The sequence below is a fragment of the Scyliorhinus torazame genome, chromosome 8, assembly GCF_047496885.1.
Source record: "Scyliorhinus torazame isolate Kashiwa2021f chromosome 8, sScyTor2.1, whole genome shotgun sequence".
In the NCBI taxonomy this organism is placed as follows: domain Eukaryota; kingdom Metazoa; phylum Chordata; class Chondrichthyes; order Carcharhiniformes; family Scyliorhinidae; genus Scyliorhinus; species Scyliorhinus torazame.
The window spans coordinates 143,871,245-143,895,714 of NC_092714.1; the positions used below are offsets into that span (position 1 = coordinate 143,871,245).

The following is a 24,470-nucleotide window of genomic DNA, read 5'->3' on the forward strand; positions in this document are numbered from 1 at the left end:
ATGTGTCCTTTGCCAATTTATGTGATGGGGTTTCAAGCGCAGGAGATTTTATTATTTTCCTTTTGGGGAACAATGGTAAATGTTGCCCTCTTGTGTGGGAAACAAAGAAAATAAGGAGAGTGGTCAAAAGCACTTTGGCTGCTGAGATGTTAAGCCATGTAGAGGCGGTGGATATGGCCTTTTATATATCTCAGATATTGACAGAAATTTTGGGATTAGGGGATTTGGGTAACATACCCATTGAATGTCACATTGACAATAAATCCCTGTGGGAAAATGTGCATTCTACAAAAAGTGTCAATGAGAAAAGGTTAAGGATAGACATCGCAGGTTTGAAGCAGATGTTGGACAGAGGGGAAATAGCAAAAATTAAATGGGTCGACAGTAGCTATCAATTGTCAGACTGTTTTACAAAAAGACGGTCTAATTCAGAGAAACATGTGGATATTATTAATGAAGGGCGCCTGTTTCTGTGACTGTTTCTTTTCTTCCAAAAATGAAAAAAAATAAGGGGGGAAATTGCATGTGTGTTTTTGAGTTTCTTGTAATTTTATTTTTACCTAATTATTTTTTTTCTCCAAGGAAGGGGAGACTGTTACATAATGGGTTAAGAGACATTCCCATTAGTTGTCTCATTTATGTTAAGTATCCAATAATTGACACTGGTATGTAAAGGGGCTTCAGGTGGCCTTTGTGTCAGGTGATGTGACGTTAGAGTTTTGTGCAGAGTCTGTTAAAGTGAAATAAAGGTGTTGGTGAAAAGGAGCAGAGCTTTTGACTCTTTATACAACAGCAGCTAAATGTCTAACAAATCTTTAGAGATCTTTAAAATTCTGAAAGGTTTTGACAGAGTAGACAAAGAGAGTGTGTTTCCACTTGTGTAGGGGGAGGGGAGGGCCGAGAAAAACTAGTGCCCTTTAATATAAGACATTCCCACCACTCTCTGGGTGACTGTGGAGCTCGCTACTGCAGGGAGCAGTATAGAATAGATCCACACAAGGGGGAGCAAGATAAACGTATGACGGTGAAGGCAAAAGAGGATTTTGCAGATGAGAAAGTATGGGAGGCGCCTTGAGTGGAGCATAAATGGTAGGGCTGATTGGCCTGTTTCTGTGCTATATATTCTAAGGAGATGTGGTAAAACTTGATCGAAAGCCATTTCAGAGCCCAGTAAAGGCCACATCTTGAAAACCTGTCTATAACATATCAAAAGTCATGTTTACAATGCTTCAATTTTATCAATGTCACATTTAAGTCCTGTAACACCTTTTCTAATATACTGTCCCATCTGTTATAACTGGCGATATCAACAGAATGTGACCAGGAAGAATGATATGAGAGGTATCGCAGGTTGGAAAATGTGTGGCACTTATAGAAAGTGCTCCCTTTGAGTGAGGCTTAGTTTATTCGATAATTCTTGAAATTAGGGCGGCATGGTGGCACAGTGGTTAGCATGGCTGCCTCACAGCGCTGAAGACCCAGGTTCGATTCCAGCCCCGGGTCACTGTCTGTGTGGAGTTTGCACATTCTCCCCGTATCTGTGTGGGTCTCACCCCAACAACCCAAAGATGTGCAGGGTAGGTGAATTGGCCCTTAAATTGCCCCTTAATTGGAAAAAAAATTATTGGGTACTTTAAATTTAAAAAGATAATTTTCGAAATTGTATTTCCACAGGAGAGCTGCCAGTAATATATAAATTGATTACTCCCAACTGACAACACACTTCTGGTTATAAATAGGATACGCGAGCATTCCAGCCGCACACAGGACCTGAGCACTAAGTAAGGGCAGTCACTCTGGTGCAGTATTGAGGGGACTGTTCCATGTATTAGACCCCCCACCCCATGTCACTGTATGGAAAAGTGAAGGAGAGTGCTCTCAGGACAATGTTTAGCCCGCAACCAACAGCACCAAAACAAATTATCTGGTCATGATTAGCATTTGTGGGAGCTTGCTCTGCCCAAATTAACTGTTGCGTTTCCTGCATTAGAATGATGAGTATCCTTCAAAAGTACTTCATTGGCTGCAAAGGTGTCCTGAGGTCATGAAAGATGTTATGTAAATACAAGTCTTTCATTTAATACTGTGAACGGGTCCTGATGCATCAGTTGGCATTTGATAATAATTGACAATACTTGAGCAATTTGTTGTCCTTAAAGAGCTTTCAGACATTCGGAGCATGGATATAAATGTAATTTCATTTCATTACAATAATTCACTAGAAAATCAGTATCATTCAGATGCACTTAAGTCTGTCCGATTCCTTGCCCACTCTTCCACTGAAAGACTAGGAGACAAGTTTATTTCCAGTTGTGCCAGCTTGGGGAGTGCCTGACCTGGAACTGGGTGGGTGCCTTTAGGTTGAGACTGTCACACAGGCCGGCAATAGTGAGAACACAAAATCAGCAGGGAAGACAGTAAACCAGGACAGAAGCATTACAATTTCTGCTTAATGTCATTCGCAGTGATACAGAGTCTGAGATGTGTTGTGATCTCGTCCCATAGGATCAACGTGACCCCTTCAAATGGATTTTACTTCACGGAGCAAGGACTTAACAAGAAACAATGGCTGTGGCGGGATTACCATCAGCATGTCCATGCACCACCGTATCTCACAATAAACCTGGAACTAAACTCTCAAATCAGCGTCCGTTTAATCTCACGGGAACAGATTTATACCACGTTCAAAACCAGGAAAAGGGGTGTGAGAATTAACATGGGAGCAAAACTGGTAGTAAGTAACCAATAGTGTTTAAAGTGTAAATATTTCTATGTCGGTCACGACCCGGGAAATTGCTGCATGTCTGCTATTCCCAAGTGTTTCATTGCATGTTTCCTATTCCTAATGTATCACTGCATGTCTGCGCATGGTGGCGCAGAGATTAGCACTGCTTACAGCCCCATGGACCTTGGTTCTATTCTGGCCTTGGGTGAGTGTCTGTGTGGAGTTTGCACTGTCTCCCAATGTCTGCGTGGGTTTCCTCCGGATGCTCCGGTTTCCACCACAGTCGAAAGATGTGCATGTTAGCTGCATTGGCCATGCTAAATTTCCCCTAGTGGATAAACATGTGCAGGTAAGGTGACGTTACGAGGATAAGGCAGAGTAGTGAGCAGAGGTAGGGTACTCTTTTAGAGGTTTGGTGCAGAATCAGTGGGTTGAATGGCCTCCTTCTAAACTGTAGAAATTCTATGGTTCCATGGTCTCCTATTCCTAATGTAGCTCTGCATGTAATAATAATAATAATCTTTATTAGTGTCACAAGTAGGCTTACATTAACACTGCAATGAAGTTACTGTGAAAAGCCCCTAGTCACCATATTCCGGCACCTGTTCGGTTGCACAGAGGGAGAATTCAGAATGTCCAAATTACCTAACAGCACGGCTTTCGGGACTTGTGGGAGGAAACCGGAGCACCTGGAAGAAACCCATGCAGACACAGGGAGAATGTGCAGATCCACATAGACAGTGACGCAAGCCGGGAATCGAACCTGGGACTGTGAAGCAACAGTGCTAACCACTGTACTACTGTGTGCATGTCTGCTAATTCCTGGTGGATCACTGCATGCACTGCATGTCAGCTATTCCCAGTGTGAGGCTGTATTCCTGTTATTCCTAATATATCACTGCATATCTGCTAGTACCCAGTGTGCTACTGCATGTCTGCTATTCCTAATTAATCACTGTATGCCAGCTATTCCCCAGTATGCTACTGCATGTCTGCTGTTCCCCAGTCTCCTACTCAATATGTATCAATGCATTTCTGCTATTCCCAATGTATCACTGCATTTCTCTTATTTCACTGCATTCTGCTCTTCCCAATGTATCACTGCATTTCTCTTATTTCACTGCATTTCTGCTATTCCCGATGTATCACGGCATCTCTCTTATTCCCAATGTATCATTGTATTTCTCCTATTCCCAATGTATCACTGCATGTCTCCCACTCACAGAGTACATTGCATTGTGCTATTCCCAATGTATCACTGCATTTCTGCTATTCTCAAATGTGTCACTGAATGTCTGCCATTCCTAATGCACCACTGCATCTCTCCCATTCCCAGTGTATCACTGCATCTCTCCCATTCCCAGTGTATAACTGCATTTCTTCTATTTCCAATGTATTACTGCATGTTGGCTTATGAAGAAAGTAAGGAGGTGTGAGATAGAGGGAAATTTGGCCAATTGGATAAGTAACTGGCTATCACATAGAAGACAGAGGGTGGTGGTGGATGGAAAATTTTCAGACTGGAGACCAGTTACCAGCGGTGTACCACAGAGATCAGTGCTGGGTCCTCTGCTATTTGTGATTTTTATCAATGACTTGGAGGAGGGGCTGAAGGGTGGGTCAGTACATTTGCTGATGACACCAAGATTGGTGGAGTAGTGGATGAGGTGGAGGGCTGTTGTAGACTGCAAAGAGACATTGATAGGATGCAGAGCTGGGCCAAAAAATGGCAGATGGAGTTTAACTCTGATAAGTGCGAGGTGATTCATTTTGTTAGAAAAAATTTGAATGCGGATTACAGGGACAACGGCAGGGTTCTGAGGAATGTGGAGGAACAGAGAGATCTTGGGTTTATACCACAGATCTCTGAAGGTTACCACTCAAGTGGATAGAGCCGTGAAGAAGGTCTACAGTGTGTTAGCGTTTATTAACAGGGGGCTTGAGTTTAAGAGCTGCGGGGTTATGCTGCAACTGTACATAACCCCGGTGAGACCACATTTGGAGTATTGTGTGCAGTTCTGGTCACCTCACTATAGGAAGGATGTGGAAGCATTGGAAAGGGTGCAAAGGAGATTCACCAGGATGCTGCCTGGTTTGCAGGATAGGTCGTATGAAGAAAGGTTGAGGGAGCTAGGGCTTTTCTCTTTGGTGTGGAGGAGGATGAGAGGTGACTTAATAGAGGTTTATAAGATGATGAGGGAGATAGATAGAATGGATGTTCAGAGACTATTTCCTCGGGTGGATGTAGCTGTTACAAGGGGGCATAACTATAAGGTTCAGGGTGGGATATGTAGGAGGAATGTCCGAGGTAGGTTCTTTACTCAGAGAGTGGTTAGGGTGTGGAATGGGCTGCCTGCTGTGAAGGTGGAGTCGGCCACTTTAGGAACTTTCAAGCGATTATTGAATAGGCACATGGAGCACACCAGAATGACAGGGAGTGGGATAGCTTGATCTTGGTTTCGGACATTGAGGGCCGAAGGGCCTGTTCTGTGCTGTACTGTTCTATGTCTGCTACTTTCCCCCCTTTTTCTCCCCTTAACGCATTCCCCCTCCACTCCCCCCAACCCGCTGGTAACAATCAAATCCTCAAGCAGGGCCAAGAACAACCTGCACCTCGCCCCCCCGCCCCCCCCCCCCCCCCCCCGCCCCCCCGCCGAGCCCCTAAGGGCAAACTTAATATTTTCCAACTTAAGGAATTCTGCTACATCCTCCAGCCATGCCACACTCTCAGTTGCTCTACCAACCTCCACTCCAGTAGAATTCGCCGCAGGGCGATCAGAGTGCATCAGCCCCCTTCCCCTCCAGCAGCTCCAACACCCCAAAGATCATCACCAGAAGGCCCAGCGACATCTCCACCCCTACAATTTTCGATCATGCTTCAAATATCAGCCTCAGATCCCTGTCAATCATGGACATGACCAAAGCATGTGGACATGATTTGCCGGCCCCCCCTCTACATTTCTCACACATCCTCGACCACTCATCCACGTCCACCTCGTGTGAGCCCTCTGCACCACTTTGAACTGTACCAAGCTTATCCTAGCACAGGACAAGTTGTATTGAACCGGTGCATAATCTCACTCCAAACTCCCACATTCACCACTCAGTAGTCATGCAACAAATTTGGGAGCACCATCCCCCCTACCCACTGCTTCCTTTGTAAAAACACCCGCTGAATCCGCGGCCTCTTGCCAGCCCATACGAAAGCCGAGATTAACATGTCCACCTTGAACATGAACACCTACAGCAGGAATGTCGGGAGGGACTGAAACACAAACAGAAATCTTGGCAGGACATTCATCTTGACTGTCTGCACCCACCCTGCTAACGAAAGTGGGAGGGCATCCCACTTCAGATCCCCTTTCACCCCCTCCACAAAGCCAGCCAGATTCAATTTGTACATCATGGCCCAGTCATAGATTATCATAGAATTTACAGTGCAGAAGGAGGCCATTCGGCCCATCGAGTCTGCACCGGCTCTTGGAAAGAGCACCCTACCCAAGGTCAACACCGCCACCCTATCCCCATAACCCAGTAACCCCACCCAACACTAAGGGCAATTTTGGACACTAAGGGCAATTTATCATGGCCAATCCACCTAACCTGCACATCTTTGGACTGTGGGAGGAAACCGGAGCACCCGGAGGAAACCCACGCACACACGGGGAGGATGTGCAGACTCCGTACAGACAGTGACCCAAGCCGGAATCGAACCAGGGACCCTGGAGCTGTGAAGCAATTGTGCTATCCACAAGGCTACCGTGCTGCCATGATTCATGAGCCACCTGAATCCCCAAATACCTACTCCTGAACCTACTCCTGGCCAATTTAAATTGGGAACTCAAATCTGTACCTCTCCCCAGGGCAATCACCTGAAACACTTCACTTCTGACCATATTCAATATGCAGCGCAAAAAAGCACCAAACATCTCCAATATGCTAATTATCCTAACCATCCATTCCAACGGATTGGAAATATACAGCAACAAGTCATCTGCATACAGCGAGACTCTATGCTTGCTGCCTCTCCTCACAATGCCCGACCACTCCCCTGATGTCCAGAGCGCAATAGCCAAGGGTTCGATAGCTAGCGCAAATAGAAATGGGGATAACGGGCACCTGTGCCTTGTACCCCTGTATAACTGTAAGTCTTCTGTACTAATCAAATGTGCCCTAACGCTAGTGTGGGGGCCGCATATAACAATCCCATCCATGAGTCAAACATGGGCCCAAACCCGAACCTCCCCAGAACCTCGAACAAATACCTCCGTTCGACCTATCAAACGCCTTATCTGCATCCACTGCCACAACAACTGCCGGCACCCTGTCCTTAGATGGTGTCATAACCATATTCAATAAACGTCTAATATTATTCGACAGTTGCCTTCCCTTCACAAAATCAGTCTGATCCTCTGACACCACATCCAGCACACACCCCTTCAACCGCCTCGTCAGTACTTTAGCCAGCACCTTCACATCTGTGTTTAATAGGGAGATGGGCCTACATGACCCACACTCCACCGGGTCTTTATCCTTCTTGGGGATTAATGAAATCGGCTCCTGAGGCAATGTGGCCGGTAGCTCCCGCCATGACAAAGAGTCAGGAAAAATCTCCATGAGATGTGGAGCCAATTCCGCCGCAAACTGTTCATAAAAGTCAACCAGGTAACCGTCTGGTCCTGGTGCCTTTACTGACTGCATTAACTCAAATGCCTCCATAGCTTCCTGTAGCCCCAAAGAGCCTCCAATCCCTACCTCGTCTCCCACTCAACCTCCGGAAACACCAGTACGCCAGGAACCGCCTCATTTCTGCCCCCTCCCCCTGAGGCTCAGACTGATACAGACCCAAGTCTCAAATGCTTTATTAATTCTCTCCGACATCGTCATCAACTCACATCGTCGTTGATGTGTTAAGTAAGTTGGTTCAACGTTGACTGCAACTGGATGCAGTGAAACTAGAAACAGGCTTCTGACACAGGAGATGGTCCAACACTGTTTTATTGAACTTCCTGATTGCTGTACATAGTCTGCTGTGAGTTGACACTCTATCAATCTAACTGATAACCTCCTACTGGCTTGACCAGCCTAACTCTCTACCTCATGGGGATAGTGCTCACTGGCTTGTGCACTCTTACTATCTCAGCAGCTGTGTCCTGTAGAGAGAGCAAGAGTCTTAATGCCCTGTGTGCTTTATAGTGGTGGTGTCCTGTCTGGTGATTGGTTGTTATGTGCCGTGTGTGTTCATGGGTTATCCTGTGTGTCAATCACTGCCTGTCTGCATCTCATTATATACATGAGTGGATATTATGACATCTCCCCTTTTTGAAGTAAATTTTGGAACGTGGCGATATATATACATGCATGATTATATGTAAGTGGTGAGTGAATGAACATATGTACATGGGAAGGTGTCTATCGTGCAGATACAGAGCAAACTGAACAAAATTTACAAGATTTAAGTCTGTAGATTCAGTCTTTGTGGCGGGCGACGAATTCTTGTCGATCGCCTCAGAGGTGGAGGGGGTCACCGGCACTTGGATAGGTGGGATTGCTGCCATGTCGGTGACCTCATGGAGAGGCGGGATCGCTGCCAGATCGGTGGCCTCGTGTTGCGAGATGTCCGGAGGAGGCATGATGACATGCGGAAAAGTGCGGCCAGGCGGTGAGCAGGGAACTTTTCGTAGCGCCCTCCTATTGCGCCGTAGAATGGAGCCATCAGCCATTTGGACAGTGAAGGACCTGCGGGCAGCCTGCCTGACGACAATAACTGGGGCTGACCAACCTCCCTCAGGCAACTGGACACGAACAACATCGTCTGGAGCCAGCGCAGGTAGATCCTTGGCATGAGCATCATACGTGATCTTCTGCTGGTCCCTGGATCGCTGCACTTTCTGCAGCACCGTGAGGCGGTCAAGGTCTGGAACATGGATGGCTGGAACAGTCGTCCTCAGGTTGCGGTTCATGAGTAGCTGCGCCGGAGACAAACCAGTCAACAGAGGGGTTGCCCTGTATGCCAAATTCGCCAGGTTGAAGTCCGAGGCTGAGTCTGCAGCCTTGCACAGCAACCGCTTGACAATATGGACAACTTTTTTGGCCTTCCTGTTTGATTGCGGGTAATGGGGACTGGATGTGATGTGACTGAAGTGTAGGATCGAGCAAAGTCAGACCACTCTTGGCTGTAGAAACATGGGCCGTTGTCACTCATTACTGTGAGTGGTATGCCGTGCCTGGCAAACATCTCATTGCAGGCTTTAATCACTGACTTGGACGTGAGGTCCGACAGTTTCACCACTTCCGGGTAGCTGGAGAAGTAGTCGACCAAGAGCACGTAATCATGCCCATTTGCGTGAAAGAGGTATATCCCCACCTTGGACCACGGAGAAGTCACGATCTCGTGCTGTTGCAGTGTTTCCTTGGGCTGAGCTGGTTGAAACTTCTGGCATGTTGTGCAGTTGAGGACCGTGTTGGCAATGTCCTGGCTGATGCCAGGCCAGTAGACTACCTGCCGAGCTCTGTGTCGATATTTTTCGACCCCAATGTGACCCTCATGGATCTGTCTGAGCACCGTGGCTTGCATGCTTTGGGGAATGACGATTCTATCTAGTTTAAGAAGGATCCCCTCGACAACCGTTAACTCGTCCTTAATGTTGAAGAACTGGGGGCACTGCCCCTTTTGCCAGCCATGGGCAAGGTGTTGCATCATGCGCTGCAGTAGAGGATCTTTGGCAGTTTCTTCGCGTATCTGGACAACTCGTTCATCAGTGGCTGGGAGGTTGCTGGCACACAACTGCACCTGTGCCGCGATGTGGCGAATGAAGTCGCCCGGTTCACATGGCATGGTGATGGATCGGGATAGGGCATCCATGACTATCAGCTCCTTGCCCGGTGTGTAGACGAGTTCGAAATCATACCGGTGGAGATGAAGAAGAATTCGCTGCAGCCAAGGTGTCATGTCATTTAAATCCTTCTGGATTATGTGGACTAAAGGCCTGTGGTCTGTTTCCACCGTGAACTTCGGCAGACCGTATACGTAGTCATGAAACTTGACTATTCCTGTCAGGAGACCCAGACACTCCTTTTCAATCTGGGAATACCGTTGTTCGGTTGGAGTCATGGCCCTGGAGGCATATGCCACTGGAGCCCAGGACGAGGAATCGTCTCGCTGGAGGAGCACCGCCCCAATGCCGTCCTGGCTTGCGTCTGTGGATATCTTGGTATCCTTGGTTGGGTCAAAGAACGCCAGTACTGGGGCTGTGGTGAGCTTCGCCTTCAGCTCAAGCCACTCCACTTGATGTGCGGGATGCCACTGGAACACTGTCGACTTTTTAATGAGATGTCGGAGGGCCGTGGTGTGGGATGCCATGTTGGGAATGAATTTTCCGAGAAAATTTACCATCCCGAGGAAGCGGAGGACCGCCTTTTTGTCCTCTGGTGTCTTCATGGCATTGATTGCCAGCACCTTGGCGGTGTCAGGTTGCACACCTTGCTGTGAAATGTGGTCACCAGAAACTTGATAGCGGACCACCCAAACGAGCATTTGGCCCTGTTGAGCTGGAGGCCATTTTCATGAATCCCCTGGAAAACCTGTTTCAGGCGAGCAAAGTGATCCTCGGGCATCGTGGACCAGATGATCACGTCGTCCACATAGACTCGCACCCCCTCGATGCCCTCCATCATTTGCTCCATTATGCAATTAAATACTTCGGAAGCTGATATGATACCAAAAGGCTGTAGCAATACCTGCCGAACGGAGTGTTAAAAGTGCACAGCTTCCAACTGGACTCGTCCAGCTGAATTTGCCAGTAGCCACGGGAGGCGTCCAGCTTGGTAAAGAATTTGGCGTGAGTCATCTCACAGGTCAATTCTTCACGCTTCGGGATCGGGTAATGCTCTTGCATGATGTTGCGATTCAGGTCTTCGGGATCAATGCAAATGCGGAGTTTGCCAGAGGGTTTCTTGACGCAGACCATGGAGCTGACCCAGTCTGTGGGTTCCGTGACCTTTGAGATGATGCCCTGGTCTTGGAGCTCTCGTAGCTGTGTTTTCAGACGATCCTTGAGAGGAGCCGGCACCCGGCGTGGTGCATGGATGACTGGGGTGGCATTCGGCTTGAGCAATTTCTTGTTGCAATATGGGAGCTTGCCCATCTTATCAAACACACTGTGGTATTGAGTGAGAATGTCATCTATCTCAACCTGGAGATTCGCATTGGACGAGGCTGTCACCGGTGTCGAGGACATGGCATGAACTCGCTGTACCAGATTTAGGAGTTTGCATGCGCGAGCACCGAGCAGGGATGCCTTGTCAGGCAGGACGATCTCGAGTCTTAACGTCGCCTTGATTTCCTTGTGAGAGACACCTAGCTGATACGACCCACTGGCAGCTATGGCATTACCATTGTAGTCAAGGAGCTGGCAGGCTGGTGGAAGAATGCTAGGTTGGTGTCGGATGCTGTCGAGGTCCGACTGTGATATGAGGTTCGCAGACGCGCCAGTGTCCAATTTAAATCGGATGCAAGACTGGTTGACCGTGATGACGGCACACCACTCCTTGTCAGGATCCACACTCAGGATCGAAAGGCGGTTGGCAGGCACGGTAGAGACCAACTCGCTTGTGGTGATGATGCCCACCCGATATGGAGACTCGAGGCAGTCAGCATCAGGGTCCGTTGGGCTGTCTGGATCAGAATCCTGCATGCCTTGTTGTACGCAGCGGACACATCTGCGCTGCAGCTGGGATCGCTGGCTGTTGTTCGGTGGAGCGGACCTGCAGAAGGCCGTGTAGTAGCCAGGCTTTGCACACTGTAGACATCGCCTGCCTTTGGCTGGACATTGCCGCTTTAAATGGGCGGAGCCACAATTCGGAGTCGTTGTGACGCTGACGTCAGCGCATTCTGTGCGCCATCGCGCATGCGCAGTGTGGTTGGCCGACCTTCGCGCATGCGCCTCAGGGTCTTCGGCCTCATCGTCCACCCGGTCCTGGCGCGCATGCATGGGGACCCGAGAAAAGCGTGCAAAGCGGCCACTCTCCTCGATGCTCAGGCCTTGCATTGTCGCTATGGCCTGCACCCTTTCTGCCTCGTGGGAGGCCAGTTCTGCAGTTTCTGCCGCCCTGATGCGGGAGTAGCGATTTCTGGCATGCTCATGGATAACGCACGTTTCGATGGCGACGGAGAGGGTCAACTGTTTCATTTTTAGGAGCTGCTCCCGCAGGGAGTCGGACTGGACGCCAAAAAAGATCTGATCCCGGGTCATGGAATCAGTCGTCGAGTCATAATTACATGACTGCGCTAGGATGCGGAGATGGGTCAAGAAGGACTGAAAAGGTTCATCCTTACCCTGAACCCTCTGTTGGAAGATGCACCGTTCAAAGCTCTCATTCACCTCAATGTCGCAGTGGCTGTCGAATTTCAGCAGAACTGTCTTGAACTTTGTCTTGTCTTCACCATCGGCAAACATAAGCGAGTTATAGATGTGGATGGCGTGATCCCCGTAGTCGACAGGAACAGCGCAATCTTTCTGGCATCCGATGCTGCCTCGAGGTCGGAGGCCTTGATGTACAGGAGGAACTTTTGTTTGAAGACTATCCAGTTGGCGCCAAGGTTGCCGGAGATCCGGAGTTGTGAAGGAGGCTGGATCCTTTCCATGCCGCTGGATGGCTGCTTGCTGGTCGTTGCAGATGCACTCGAGGTAGGTTCGTTAGGATTAATAGCACTCTGGTACCATGATGTGTTAAGTAAGTTGGTTCAACGTTGACTGCAAATGGATACAGTGAAACTAGAAACAGGCTTCCAACACAGGAGATGGTCCAACACTGTTTTATTGAACTTCCTCATTGCTGTACATAGTCTGCTGTGAGTTGACACTCTATTAATCTAACTGATAACCTCCTACTGGCTTGACCAGACTAACTCTCTACCTCATGGTGATAGTGCCCACTGGCTTGTGCACTCTTACTATCTCCGTAGCTGTGTCCTGTAGAGAGAGGGAGAGTCTTAATGCCCTGTGTGCTTTATAGTGGTGGTGTCCTGTCTGGTGATTGGTTGTTATGTGTCATGTGTGTTCATTGGTTATCCTGTGTGTCAATCACTGCCTGTCTGCATCTCATTATATACATGAGTGGATATTATGACAGTCATCAACTCACATCGTCATCAACTCACCCCCTCATCCCTCACTTGTACTACCTCTCGCGGCCCCATGTCACCTCAGTTGATGCGCTAACAGGCGGCTGACCTCCCCATACTCATACAGAACCCCCCGCTCGCCAAAGCTGACCTACTGCCTTCCCTGTCAACAAATCAAATTCCCCTTGCAGTTTTTTCTGCTCCACTAAGAGCTCCCTAGTCGGGGCCATAGAGTATGCCAGTCAACATTCAAAATTGTGCCTACCAATTGCTGCCTATCTGCCCTCTCCACCTTATCTCAATGGACCTTGTACGAGATAACCGCCCCTCCGTACCACCGCCTTCAGCGCCTCCCAAAACCTTGAGGGGATCCTCCCCATTTTGATTTAATTCTATGTAATCTTTAATTATCAAAGTCATCTTTGTGCAAAACCTTTCATCCACCAGTAGCGCTGAGTCCATCCTCCACAAGGGTCCCTGTGCCTGTCCCATGCCAAACTTCACACCCATAAAACACGGCTTGTGGTCCGAAACCACGATCATCCCATATTCCACCCCCACTATCTCCGGGAGAGTCGAATTACCCACCACAAAAAATATCTATACAGGAGTACACTCGATGCACATGGGAGAAGTAGGAAAACTCCCTCCCTCCCAGATGCCTAAACCTCGAAAGATCCACTCCCCACCCCCATCTGGTCCATAAACATCTCCAGTGCCTTCGGCATTCCTGATCCAACCAGTGTCCTTGGGCCCAATTGCTCCAACCGGGGATCTAACACGTACTTGAAATCACCCTCATTATTAATTTATGTGATTCCAGATCCGGTATGTCTGTCAACATCTACTTAACAAACTCCCCGTCTTCCCAATTAGGCACATAAATGTTTACTAGCACTACTGGCACCCCATTCAAAATGATGCTGACCATCACAAACTGACCCCCACAGATCCCGTACCTCCCTAGCCATCACAAGTGTCACCCGTTTACTAAATAGTATAGTGTGGTAGTCTGTGTAGAGGTATTACGGTACCGGATAATGCTGGAACACCATTGGTAGATATTGTATGCTTCCTATTGGTCAAGCTGTATGGTAGCTCCGCCCTGCTAGATGGGGTGTAAGACCCCGTGCCACCCCAGCAGCCTTCATTCTGTACCTGAGCTGCTGGGGGAAACATCTAGCTTATTAAAGCCTTCAGTTGGACTACAACCTCGCTTTAGTGGTCATTGATAGTGCATCAATTTAATAAGCTAGATTTAAAAGGATGGAGCTCCGAATCAAGCCGGAGTGTCTGCAACTCAGCCCCCACGCGGCGAACTCAGCGGCAATCTTCAAGCACTGGCTGGCGTGTTTTAAAGGATATCTCGGTACGGCCGAAAACACACCCACTGGAGAGCAGAAAATGCAAGTCCTGCACTCGAGGGTGAGCCCGGAAATTTACACCCTCATCGAGGACGCGGAAGACTTTGATGCGGCAATAGAGCTGCTAAAAGGACATTATATCCGCCCAGTAAACCAGGTCTATGCCCGACATCTGCTGGTAACGAGGCGACAAATTCCTGGGGAATCGCTGGAAGAATTCTACCGTGCGCTCCTGGTGTTGGGGAGAAACTGCAGCTGCCCGCAAGTTTCGTCGAGCGACCACACAGAACTCTTGATCCAGGACGCGCATCCACCCTGCAAGGGATGCGGTAAAAAGGGCCATCTTGTGGTGGTATGCCAGGCCCGTGTGGTTGCTGCGGTCTCCGGCGGCGAATGCGGACCGCCACCACAAACATCTCCACGGTCCCCGTGCGGCCAGCGGCGCCGCCATCTTCTTACTGCAGGGCCACGTGCGGCCCCCGGGCGCCACCTTCTTGTGCTGCGGACGCCACGTTAGATGAATGGGCGCCGCCATCTTGTGCACCCCAGCCATGTGCGACCAATGGGAGCCGCCATCTTGGATGGACCCCCAGGACACCAGCTCGGCTGACCACACATCGCCCGAAGACAACACTGAACTGCTGTGATTAGCCTCGGTGACTCTGGATCAGTCCCGGCCTCGAACACTCTCAACTGCTACAATGACTGTACTTATCAACGGGCACGAGGCGTCCTGCTTAATCGACTCTGGGAGCACGGTGAGCTTCATACACCCCGACACGGTAAGGCGCTGTTCTCTCCTCGTCCACCCCATTAATCAAAAAATCTCCCTGGCCTCCGGTTCCCACTCAGTAGAGATAAAGGGGTTTTGTGTAGCAAACCTCACAGTCCAGGGAAGGGAGTTTAAAAATTACCGGCTCTACGCCCTTCCCCACCTCTGCGCGGCCACACTCCTAGGTTTAGACTTCCAGTGTAATCTCCAAAGTCTAACTTTCAAATTCGGCGGCCCTATACCCCTCCTCACTGTCTGTGGCCTCGCGACCCTCAAGGTCCATCCGCCTTTCCTGTTTGCGAACCTCACTCCGGATTGCAAACCTGTCGCCACCAGGAGCAGACGGTACAGTGCCCAGGATCGGATCTTTATTAGGTCAGATGTCCAAAGGCTACTGAGAGAAGGAGTCATTGAAGCTAGCAACAGTCCCTGGAGAGCTCAAGTAGTGGTGGTAAAGACCGGGGAGAAGCATAGGATGGTCATCGACTACAGTCAGACCATCAACAGGTTTACGCAGCTGGACGCGTACCCTCTCCCCCACATACACGACCTGGTAAACAGGATCGCGCATTACAAGGCCTTCTCCATGGTGGATCTTAAGTCCACCTACCACCAGCTCCCCATCCGCACTAGTGACCGCAAATACACTGCTTTCGAGGCAGATGGGCGGCTCTATCACTTCTTAAGGGTTCCCTTCGGTGTCACCAATGGGGTCTCGGTTTTCCAGCGCGAGATGGACCAAATGGTTGACCGGTACGGCTTACGGCCAACATTCCCGTATCTCGATAACGTCACCATCTGCGGCCACGACCAACAGGACCACGACACCAACCTCCGAAAATTCCTCCAGACCGCAAAGATCCTTAACCTTACATACAACAAAGATAAATGCGTGTTTAGCACCGACCGCCTAGCCATCCTCGGCTACGTAGTGCGAAATGGAGTTATAGGCCCCGACCCTGAACACATGCGCCCCCTTATGGAGTTCCCCCTCCCTCACTGCTCCAAGGTCCTGCAGCGCTGCCTAGGGTTTTTCAGTTACTACGCCCAGTGGGTCCCCAACTATGCGGACAAGGCCCGTCCCCTGATCCAATCCACAGCTTTTCTCCTGTCGATAGGGGACCGCCAGGCCTTCAGCCGCATCAAAACGGACATTGCAAAGGCCATGATGCCGCCATCGACGAGTCCCTCCCCTTCCAGGTCGAGAGCGACGCGTTTAACGTAGCTCTGGCGGCCACCCTCAACCAAGCGGGCAGGCCCGTGGCCTTCTTCTCACGTACCCTCCATGCCTCCGAAATCCGCCACTCCTCAGTCGAAAAGGAGGCCCAGGCCATAGTAGAAGCTGTGTGACATTGGAGGCATTACCTGGCCGGCAGGAGATTCACTCTCCTCACTGACCAACGGTCGGTTGCTTTCATGTTCGATAATGCACACCGGGGCAAGATAAAAAACGATAAGATCTTGCGGTGGAGGATCAAACTCTCCACCTACAATTACGAGATCTTGTATCGTCCCGGGAAGCTAAACGAGCCTCCTGATGCCCTGTCCCACGGCACATGTGCCACCGCACAAGTGGGCCGCCTCCGAGCCCTCCACGAGGACCTCTGCCACCCGGGGGTCACTCGCTTTTTCCACTTTATCAAGACCCGCAACCTGCCCTACTCCATCGAGGAGGTCAGGGTAGCCACCAGGGACTGCCAAATCTGCGCGAGTGCAAACCGCACTTCTACCGGCCAGAGAACGCGCACCTGATAAAGGCTTCCCGTCCCTTTGAACGCCTCAGCATGGACTTCAAAGGCCTCCTCCCCTCCACCGACCGCACACGTATTTCCTGAACGTAATTGACGAGTACTCCCGGTTCCCATTTGCCATCCCCTGCCCAGACATAACCGCAACAACCGTCATCAAGGCCCTCCATAGCATCTTTGCACTGTTCGGGTTCCCCGCTTACATGCATAGTGATAGGGGGTCCTCCTTTATGAGCGACGAACTGCGTCAATTCCTGCTCAGCAAGGGCATCGCCTCGAGCAGGACGACCAGTTACAACCCCCGAGGTAACGGACAGGTAGAGAGGGAGAACGGTACGGTCTGAAAGACCGTCCTACTGGCCCTACGGTCCAGGAATCTCACAGTCTCCCGCTGGCAGGAAGTCCTCCCGGATGCCCTGCACTCCATCCGGTCACTGCTTTGTACCACAACCAACCAGACACCTCACGAATGTCTCCTTGTCTTCCCAGAAAGTCCTCCTCTGGGATCTCGCTCCCAACCTGGCTGGCAGCTCCCAGGCCCATCCTGCTCCGAAAACACGTGCAGGCGCACAAGTCGGACCCGTTGGTCGAGAGGGCCCATCTTCTCCACGCTACCCCCCAGTACGCCTAAGTGGCGTACCCCGACGGCTGACAAGATACGGTCTCCCTACAAGACCTGGCGCCCGCCGGAGCTACACGCACACCCCAGCCACCAGTCCCACCCTCCCCTCCACCAGGGCACCTTACAGGAGGATCGGTCCTTCCGCCAGCCCCCACCCACCGACGCACCCCGCAGGCGCTTCCTTCCCAGGTCAACCGCTTTCCCCACCAGCGCCGTCTAGGGGTGTCGGAGCTGCCATGGGGATCGAGGCCACGCTCCCGGAGTCACAGACGCCCGAGCCTCCACCGGAGTCACCACCAAAGCTCCGACGATCACAGAGGATGACCAGGGCCCCCGATCTACTGATTGATTCATTTTAAATTGTAAATTCAAATCATAAATTGTAAATAGTTAATAGAATTGTGAATAGTTACAAAACGCTGTACGGAGGTATTACGGTACCTCCATAACTAATTCTACCACGTTGCCATGTTTGTAGTATCAGGCCACCACCCCCGCCGGACTCTTTTTTTAACAGGGGGTGAATGTGGTAGTCTGTGCAGAGGTATTACGGTTCCTGGTAATGCTGGAACACCATTGGTAGATATTGTATGCTTCCTATTGGTCAAGCTGTATGGAAGCTCCGCCCTGCTAGGTGGGGTATAAGAGCCCGTGCCGCCCCAGCAGCCTTCATTCTGTACCTGAGCTGCTGGGGGAAACATCTAGCTTATTAAAGCCTTCAGTTGGACTACAACCTCGCTTTAGTGGTCATTGATAGTGCATCATATAGCAACCCCTCTCCACTTGGAATCGAATCCCGAATGGAATGTCTGACCCACCCACCCCTTTCTCAACCTCACCTGGACTTTAACCTGCATCAAATTACCTAGATTGCTTCAATGGCCCATTCAACTCCCACGCACTCCAAGTCACTACACTCACCAGAGGTTTCTGCCACACCTCACCTAGACTCTCACCTAGACCCTCCCCCTCCCCCAACCAACAGGAGAGAGACACCCTATTACCTCCTCTTAACCATTGTAAAATAGCAACAAGGCCAAGAAGTGAAAATAGAACAAAACGTTGGTAAACATTATACGAACATTTCAGAAACCAAAGCACCAAGAACATCTCCCCAATCTACCCTCCTCCAACCCAAACTCCTTATTAAAACCGGGTGCCTCTGGGCATCATAAATTAATATTCCTTCCCCTTAAAAGTCACCCAAAGTTTGAACGGATACAGCACATTAAACCGGACCTTATTTTGAAACCTTGGCCAATTAAAGCCAACCGGCCACTTTGCCAAGTCGGCACCAATGTCTTCGTATTTTGGGATCTGCTGGTCCTTCCAAGTACAGTCTCTCGTCATCCTCACCCACCCCAAAATCTGCTCGTTCCCCTGGAATGATGTAATCTCACTCCCATTGCCCTCGGTGGCTCCCCTGCTCTTGGGCTCTGCCTTTTTAAAAATAAATTTAAAGTACCTAATTCATTTTTTTTCCAATTAAGGGGCAATTTAGCATGGACAATCCACCTACCCTTCCCATCTTTGGGTTGTGGGGGTGAGACCTTTGAGACTCGGGAGAATGTGCAATCTCCACACGGACAGTGTCTTGGGGCCGGGATTGAACCCGGGTCCTCGATGCTGTGAGGCAGCAGTGCTAACCACTGTGCCACTGTGCCGCTCCTTGGACTCTGCCTTAATGATCCACCTCTGGGACCTTCTCACAGACCCCCTCAATCCACCAGCCTCGCCAACATCTTTGAGATGTAGGCTGTGGCACTCGTTGACCCCACCCACTCCGGCAGGCCTACAATGCGTAGTCTCCACTGCCTGGACTGATTCGTTTGATTGTCCACCTTTATTTTCAGCTCCTTGCAGACCACTCCCAGCATTACCACCTCTGCTTCCATCGCCACAATCTGATCACTGTGATCCATGACCACCCTCTCCACCTCTTGGATCGTTGCACCTTGCAGCTGCAGGCACTTTCCCGCCTGTTCCATGGCCCCGCGAAGAGGGGCTACCGCTTCTTCAATCGCCTTCGACCAGTCCTCTTGCATCTCTCGCTGACGCTGCTGAAGCTCCTCTTTAATCAACCCCATCAATTGCTCCACTGGCAATTGAGTGGACAACAACGATGCCCCCACCTCTGCCACCCCCTTCTGCAACTGCGCCACGCAGACCCTCCACCTCCAATACCGTTGCTTTATTCGACTCCTGTCATGCACAGTAACCGTTGGCATTCCACGTCTGAGGAGAATTCAATTCCTACCAGCTTTTCTACACAATTTCCGACCAAAGAGCCCATTAATTGGGCAGAAAAGGCCAAAACCAAAACCTTCACACAGAAGCTACCCAGTGTGCGACCGATCAGCACATGGCTGCCCGTCACCAGCGGTCCATGTCTGTTATTGCCAATGTATCACTGCATTCTGCTGTTCCTAATGTGTCACTGCATTCTGCTGTTCCTAATGTGTCACTGCATGTCTGCTGTTCCTAATGTGTCACTGCATTCTGCTGTTCCTAATGTGTCACTGCATGTCTGCTGTTCCTAAAGTATCATTGCATTCTGCTGTTCCTAATGTATCACTGCATTCTGCTGTTCCTAATGTATCACTGCATTCTGCTGTTCCTACTGTGTCACTGCATTCTGCTGTTCCTAATGTATCACTGCATTCTGCTGTTCCTAATGTGTCATTGCATGTCTGCTGTTCCTAAAGTATCACTGCATGTCAGCTATTCCTAATGTACACTGCATTCTGCTGGTCCTAATGTGTCACTGCATGTCTGCTGTTCCTAAAGTATCATTGCATTCTGCTGTTCCTAATGTGTCGCTGCATTCTGCTGTTCCTAATGTATCACTGCATTCTGCTGTTCCTAATGTATCACTGCATGTCTGCTATTCCCAATGTATCACTGCATGTCTGCTATTCCTAATGTGTCACTGCATGTTTGCTATTCCTAATGTGTCACTGCATTCTGCTGTTCCTAATGTATCACTGCATGTCTTCTTTTCCCAATGTATCACTGCATGTCTGCTATTCCCAATGTATCACTGCATTCTGCTGTTCCTAATGTGTCACTGCATTCTGCTGTTCCTAATGTGTCACTGCATGCCTGCTGTTCCTAATGTATCACTGCATGTCAGCTATTCCTAATGTAATTGCATTCTGCTTTTCCTAATGTGTCACTGCATGTCTACTCTTCCTAAAGTGTCACTGCATGTCTGCTGTTCCTAAAGTATCACTGCATTCTGCTGTTCCTAATGTGTCACTGCATGTCTGCTGTTTCTAATGTATCACTGCATGTCAGCAATTCCCAATGTACACTGCATTCTGCTGTTCCGAATGTGTCACTGCATGTCTGCTGTTCCTAAAGTATCACTGCATTCTGCTGTTCCTAATGTGTCACTGCATTCTGCTGTTCCTAATGTGTCACTGCATGTCTGCTGTTCCTAAAGTATAATTGCATTCTGCTGTTTCTAATGTGTCACTGCATTCTGCTATTCCCAATGTATCACGGCATGACTGCTATTCCTAATGTGTCACTGCATTCTACTGTCCCTAATATATCACTGCATGTCTGCTATTCCCAATGTATCACTGCATGTCTGCTATTCGTAATGTGTCACTGCATTCTGCTGTTCCTAATGTATCACTGCATGTCTGCTATTCCTAATGTGTCACTGCATGTCTGCTATTCCCATTGTATCACTGCATTCTGCTGTTCCTAATGTGTCACTGCATGTCTGCTATTCCCTATGTATCACTGCATTCTGCTGTTCCTAATGTGTCACTGCATTCTACTGTCCCTAATATATCACTGCATGTCTGCTATTCCCAATGTATCACTGCATGTCTGCTATTCGTAATGTGTCACTGCATGTCTGCTGTTCCTAAAGTATCATTGCATTCTGCTGTTCCAAATGTGTCACTGCATTCTGCTGTTCCTAATGTATCACTGCATTATGCTGTTCCTAATGTATCACTGCATGTCTGCTATTCCCAATGTATCACTGCATGTCTGCTATTCCTAATGTGTCACTGCATGTTTGCTATTCCTAATGTGTCACTGCATTCTGCTGTTCCTAATGTATCACTGCATGTCTTCTTTTCCCAATGTATCACTGCATGTCTGCTATTCCCAATGTATCACTGCATTCTGCTGTTCCTAATGTGTCACTGCATTCTGCTGTTCCTAAGGTGTCACTGCATGTCTGCTGTTTCTAGTGTATTACTGCATGTCAGCTATTCCCAATGTACACTGCATTCTGCTGTTCCTAATGTGTCCCTGCATGACTGCTGTTCCTAATGTATCACTGCATGTCAGCTATTCCTAATGTACATTGCATTCTGCTGTTCCTAATGTGTCACTGCATGTCTGCTGTTCCTAAAGTATCACTGCATTCTGCTGTTCCTAATGTGTCACTGCATGTCTGCTGTTTCTAATGTATCACTGCATGTCAGCAATTCCCAATGTACACTGCATTCTGCTGTTCCTAATGTGTCACTGCATGTCTGCTGTTCCTAAAGTATCACTGCATTCTGCTGTTCCTAATGTGTCACTGCATTCTGCTGTTCCTAATGTGTCACTGCATGTCTGCTGTTCCTAAAGTATCATTGCATTCTGCTGTTCCTAATGTGTCACTGCATTCTGCTGTTCCTAATGTATCACTGCATTCTGCTGTTCCTAATGTGTCACTGCATGTCTGCTGTTCCTAAAGTATCATTGCATTCTGCTGTTCCTAATGTGTCACTGCATTCTGCTATTCCCAATGTATCACTGCATGTCTGCTATTCCTAATGTGTCACTGCATTCTACTGTCCCTAATATATCACTGCATGTCTGCTATTCCCAATGTATCACTGCATGTCTGCTATTCGTAATGTGTCACTGCATTCTGCTGTTCCTAATGTATCACTGCATGTCTGCTATTCCTAATGTGTCACTGCATGTCTGCTATTCCCATTAAATCACTGCATTCTGCTGATCCTAATGTGTCACAGCATGTCTGCTATTCCCTTTGTATCACTGCATTCTGCTGTTCCTAATGTGTCACTGCATATCTGCTGTTCCTAAAGTATCATTGCATTCTGCTGTTCCTAATGTGTCACTGCATTCTGCTGTTCCTAATGTATCACTGCATTCTGCTGTTCCTAATGTATCACTGCATGTCTGCTAATCCCAATGTATCACTGCATGTCTGCTATTCCTAATGTGTCACTGCATGTTTGCTATTCCTAATGTGTCACTGCATTCTGCTGTTCCTAATGTATCACTGCATGTCTTCTTTTCCCAATGTATCACTGCATGTCTGCTATTCCCAATGTATCACTGCATTCTGCTGTTCCTAATGTGTCACTACATTCTGCTGTTCCTAATGTGTCACTGCATGTCTGCTGTTTCTAGTGTATCACTGCATGTCAGCTGTTCCCAATGTACACTGCATTCTGCTGTTCCTAATGTGTCACTGCATGTCTGCTGTTCCTAATGTATCACTGCATTCTGCTGTTCCTAAAGTATCACTGCATGTCTGCTGTTCCTAATGTATCACTGCATGTCAGCTATTCCTACTATACACTGCATTCTGCTGTTCCTAATGTGTCACTGCATGTCTGCTGTTCCTAATATACACTGCATTCTGCTGTTCCTAATGTGTCACTGCATGTCTGCTGTTCCTAATATACATTGCATTCTGCTGTTCCTAATGTATCACTGCATGTCTGCTGTTCCTAATGTATCACTGCATGTCAGCTATTCCTGCTATACACTGCATTCTGCTGTTCCTAATGTGTCACTGCATGTCTGCTGTTCCTAATATACACTGCATTCTGCTGTTCCTAAAGTGTCACTGCATGTCTGCTGTTCCTAATATACACTGCATTCTGCTGTTCCTAATGTATCACTGCATGTCTTCTTTTCCCAATGTATCACTGCATTCTGCTGGTCCTAATGTGTCACTGCATGTCTGCTGTTTCTAGTGTATCACTGCATGTCAGCTATTCCCAATGTACACTGCATTCTGCTGTTCCTAATGTGTCACTGCATGACTGCTGTTCCTAATGTATCACTGCATGTCAGCTATTCCTAATGTACATTGCACTCTGCTGTTCCTAATGTGTCACTGCATGTCTACTCTTCCTAAAGTGTCACTGCATGTCTGCTGTTCCTAAAGTATCACTGCATTCTGCTGTTCCTAATGTGTCACTGCATGTCTGCTATTCCCAATGTATCACTGCATGTCTGCTATTCGTAATGTGTCACTGCATTCTGCTGTTCCTAATGTATCACTGCATGTCTGCTATTCCTAATGTGTCACTGCATGTCTGCTATTCCCATTTAATCACTGCATTCTGCTGATCCTAATGTGTCACAGCATGTCTGCTATTCCCTTTGTTTTTTTTTTTTATAAATGTTTTATTGAAAATTTTTTCCCAAACAACAATTTTTCCCCTCTTACAAAGCAAACGCAACAATAACAATACAGAAATTTTAAACAATACACAAGTAACAAAACCCCTTTATCTTTGACCTAAACTAAACCCCCCCTCCCCCCCCCCCTCCCCCTGGGTTGCTGCTGCTGGTCATCTGTCTTCCCTCTAACGTTCCCCTAGGTAGTCGAGAAATGGCTGCCACCGCCTGGTGAACCCTTGAGCCGATCCCCTCAGGGCAAACTTTATCTGCTCCAGTTTAATGAACCCCGCCATATCATTTACCCAGGCCTCCAGTCCGGGGGGTTTCGCCTCCTTCCACATGAGTAGGATCCTGCGCCGGGCTACTAGGGACGCAAAGGCCACAACGTCGGCCTCTTTCGCCTCCTGCACTCCCGGCTCTTCCGCAACTCCAAATAGAGCTAACCCCCAGCCTGGTTTGACCCGGGCCTTCACCACCCGCGAAATCACTCCCGTCACTCCCTTCCAATACCCTTCCAGTGCCGGGCATGCCCAAAACATATGTGCGTGGTTTGCCGGGCTCCCGCCACACCTCCCACATTTGTCCTCCACTCCAAAGAACCTGCTCAATCTTGCTCCCGTTATGTGTGCTCTATGTAGCACCTTAAATTGAATCAGGCTAAGCCTGGCGCATGAGGAAGAGGAATTTACCCTGCTTAGGGCATCAGCCCACATA

At 48.9% G+C, this 24,470-nt stretch overlaps 1 protein-coding gene across 1 annotated transcript in view; it reads left to right on the plus strand.

Annotated features, from left to right (window-relative positions):
- Positions 1-24,470, plus strand: part of LOC140428885 (glutamate-rich protein 6-like) — a 163,741-nt gene that overhangs the window by 128,135 nt on the left and 11,136 nt on the right. The window contains exon 13 of the mRNA XM_072515532.1: positions 2,506-2,734. Within this exon, the coding sequence (XP_072371633.1) occupies positions 2,506-2,734 (229 nt within the window). The remainder of the gene's footprint in view (positions 1-2,505; positions 2,735-24,470) is intronic.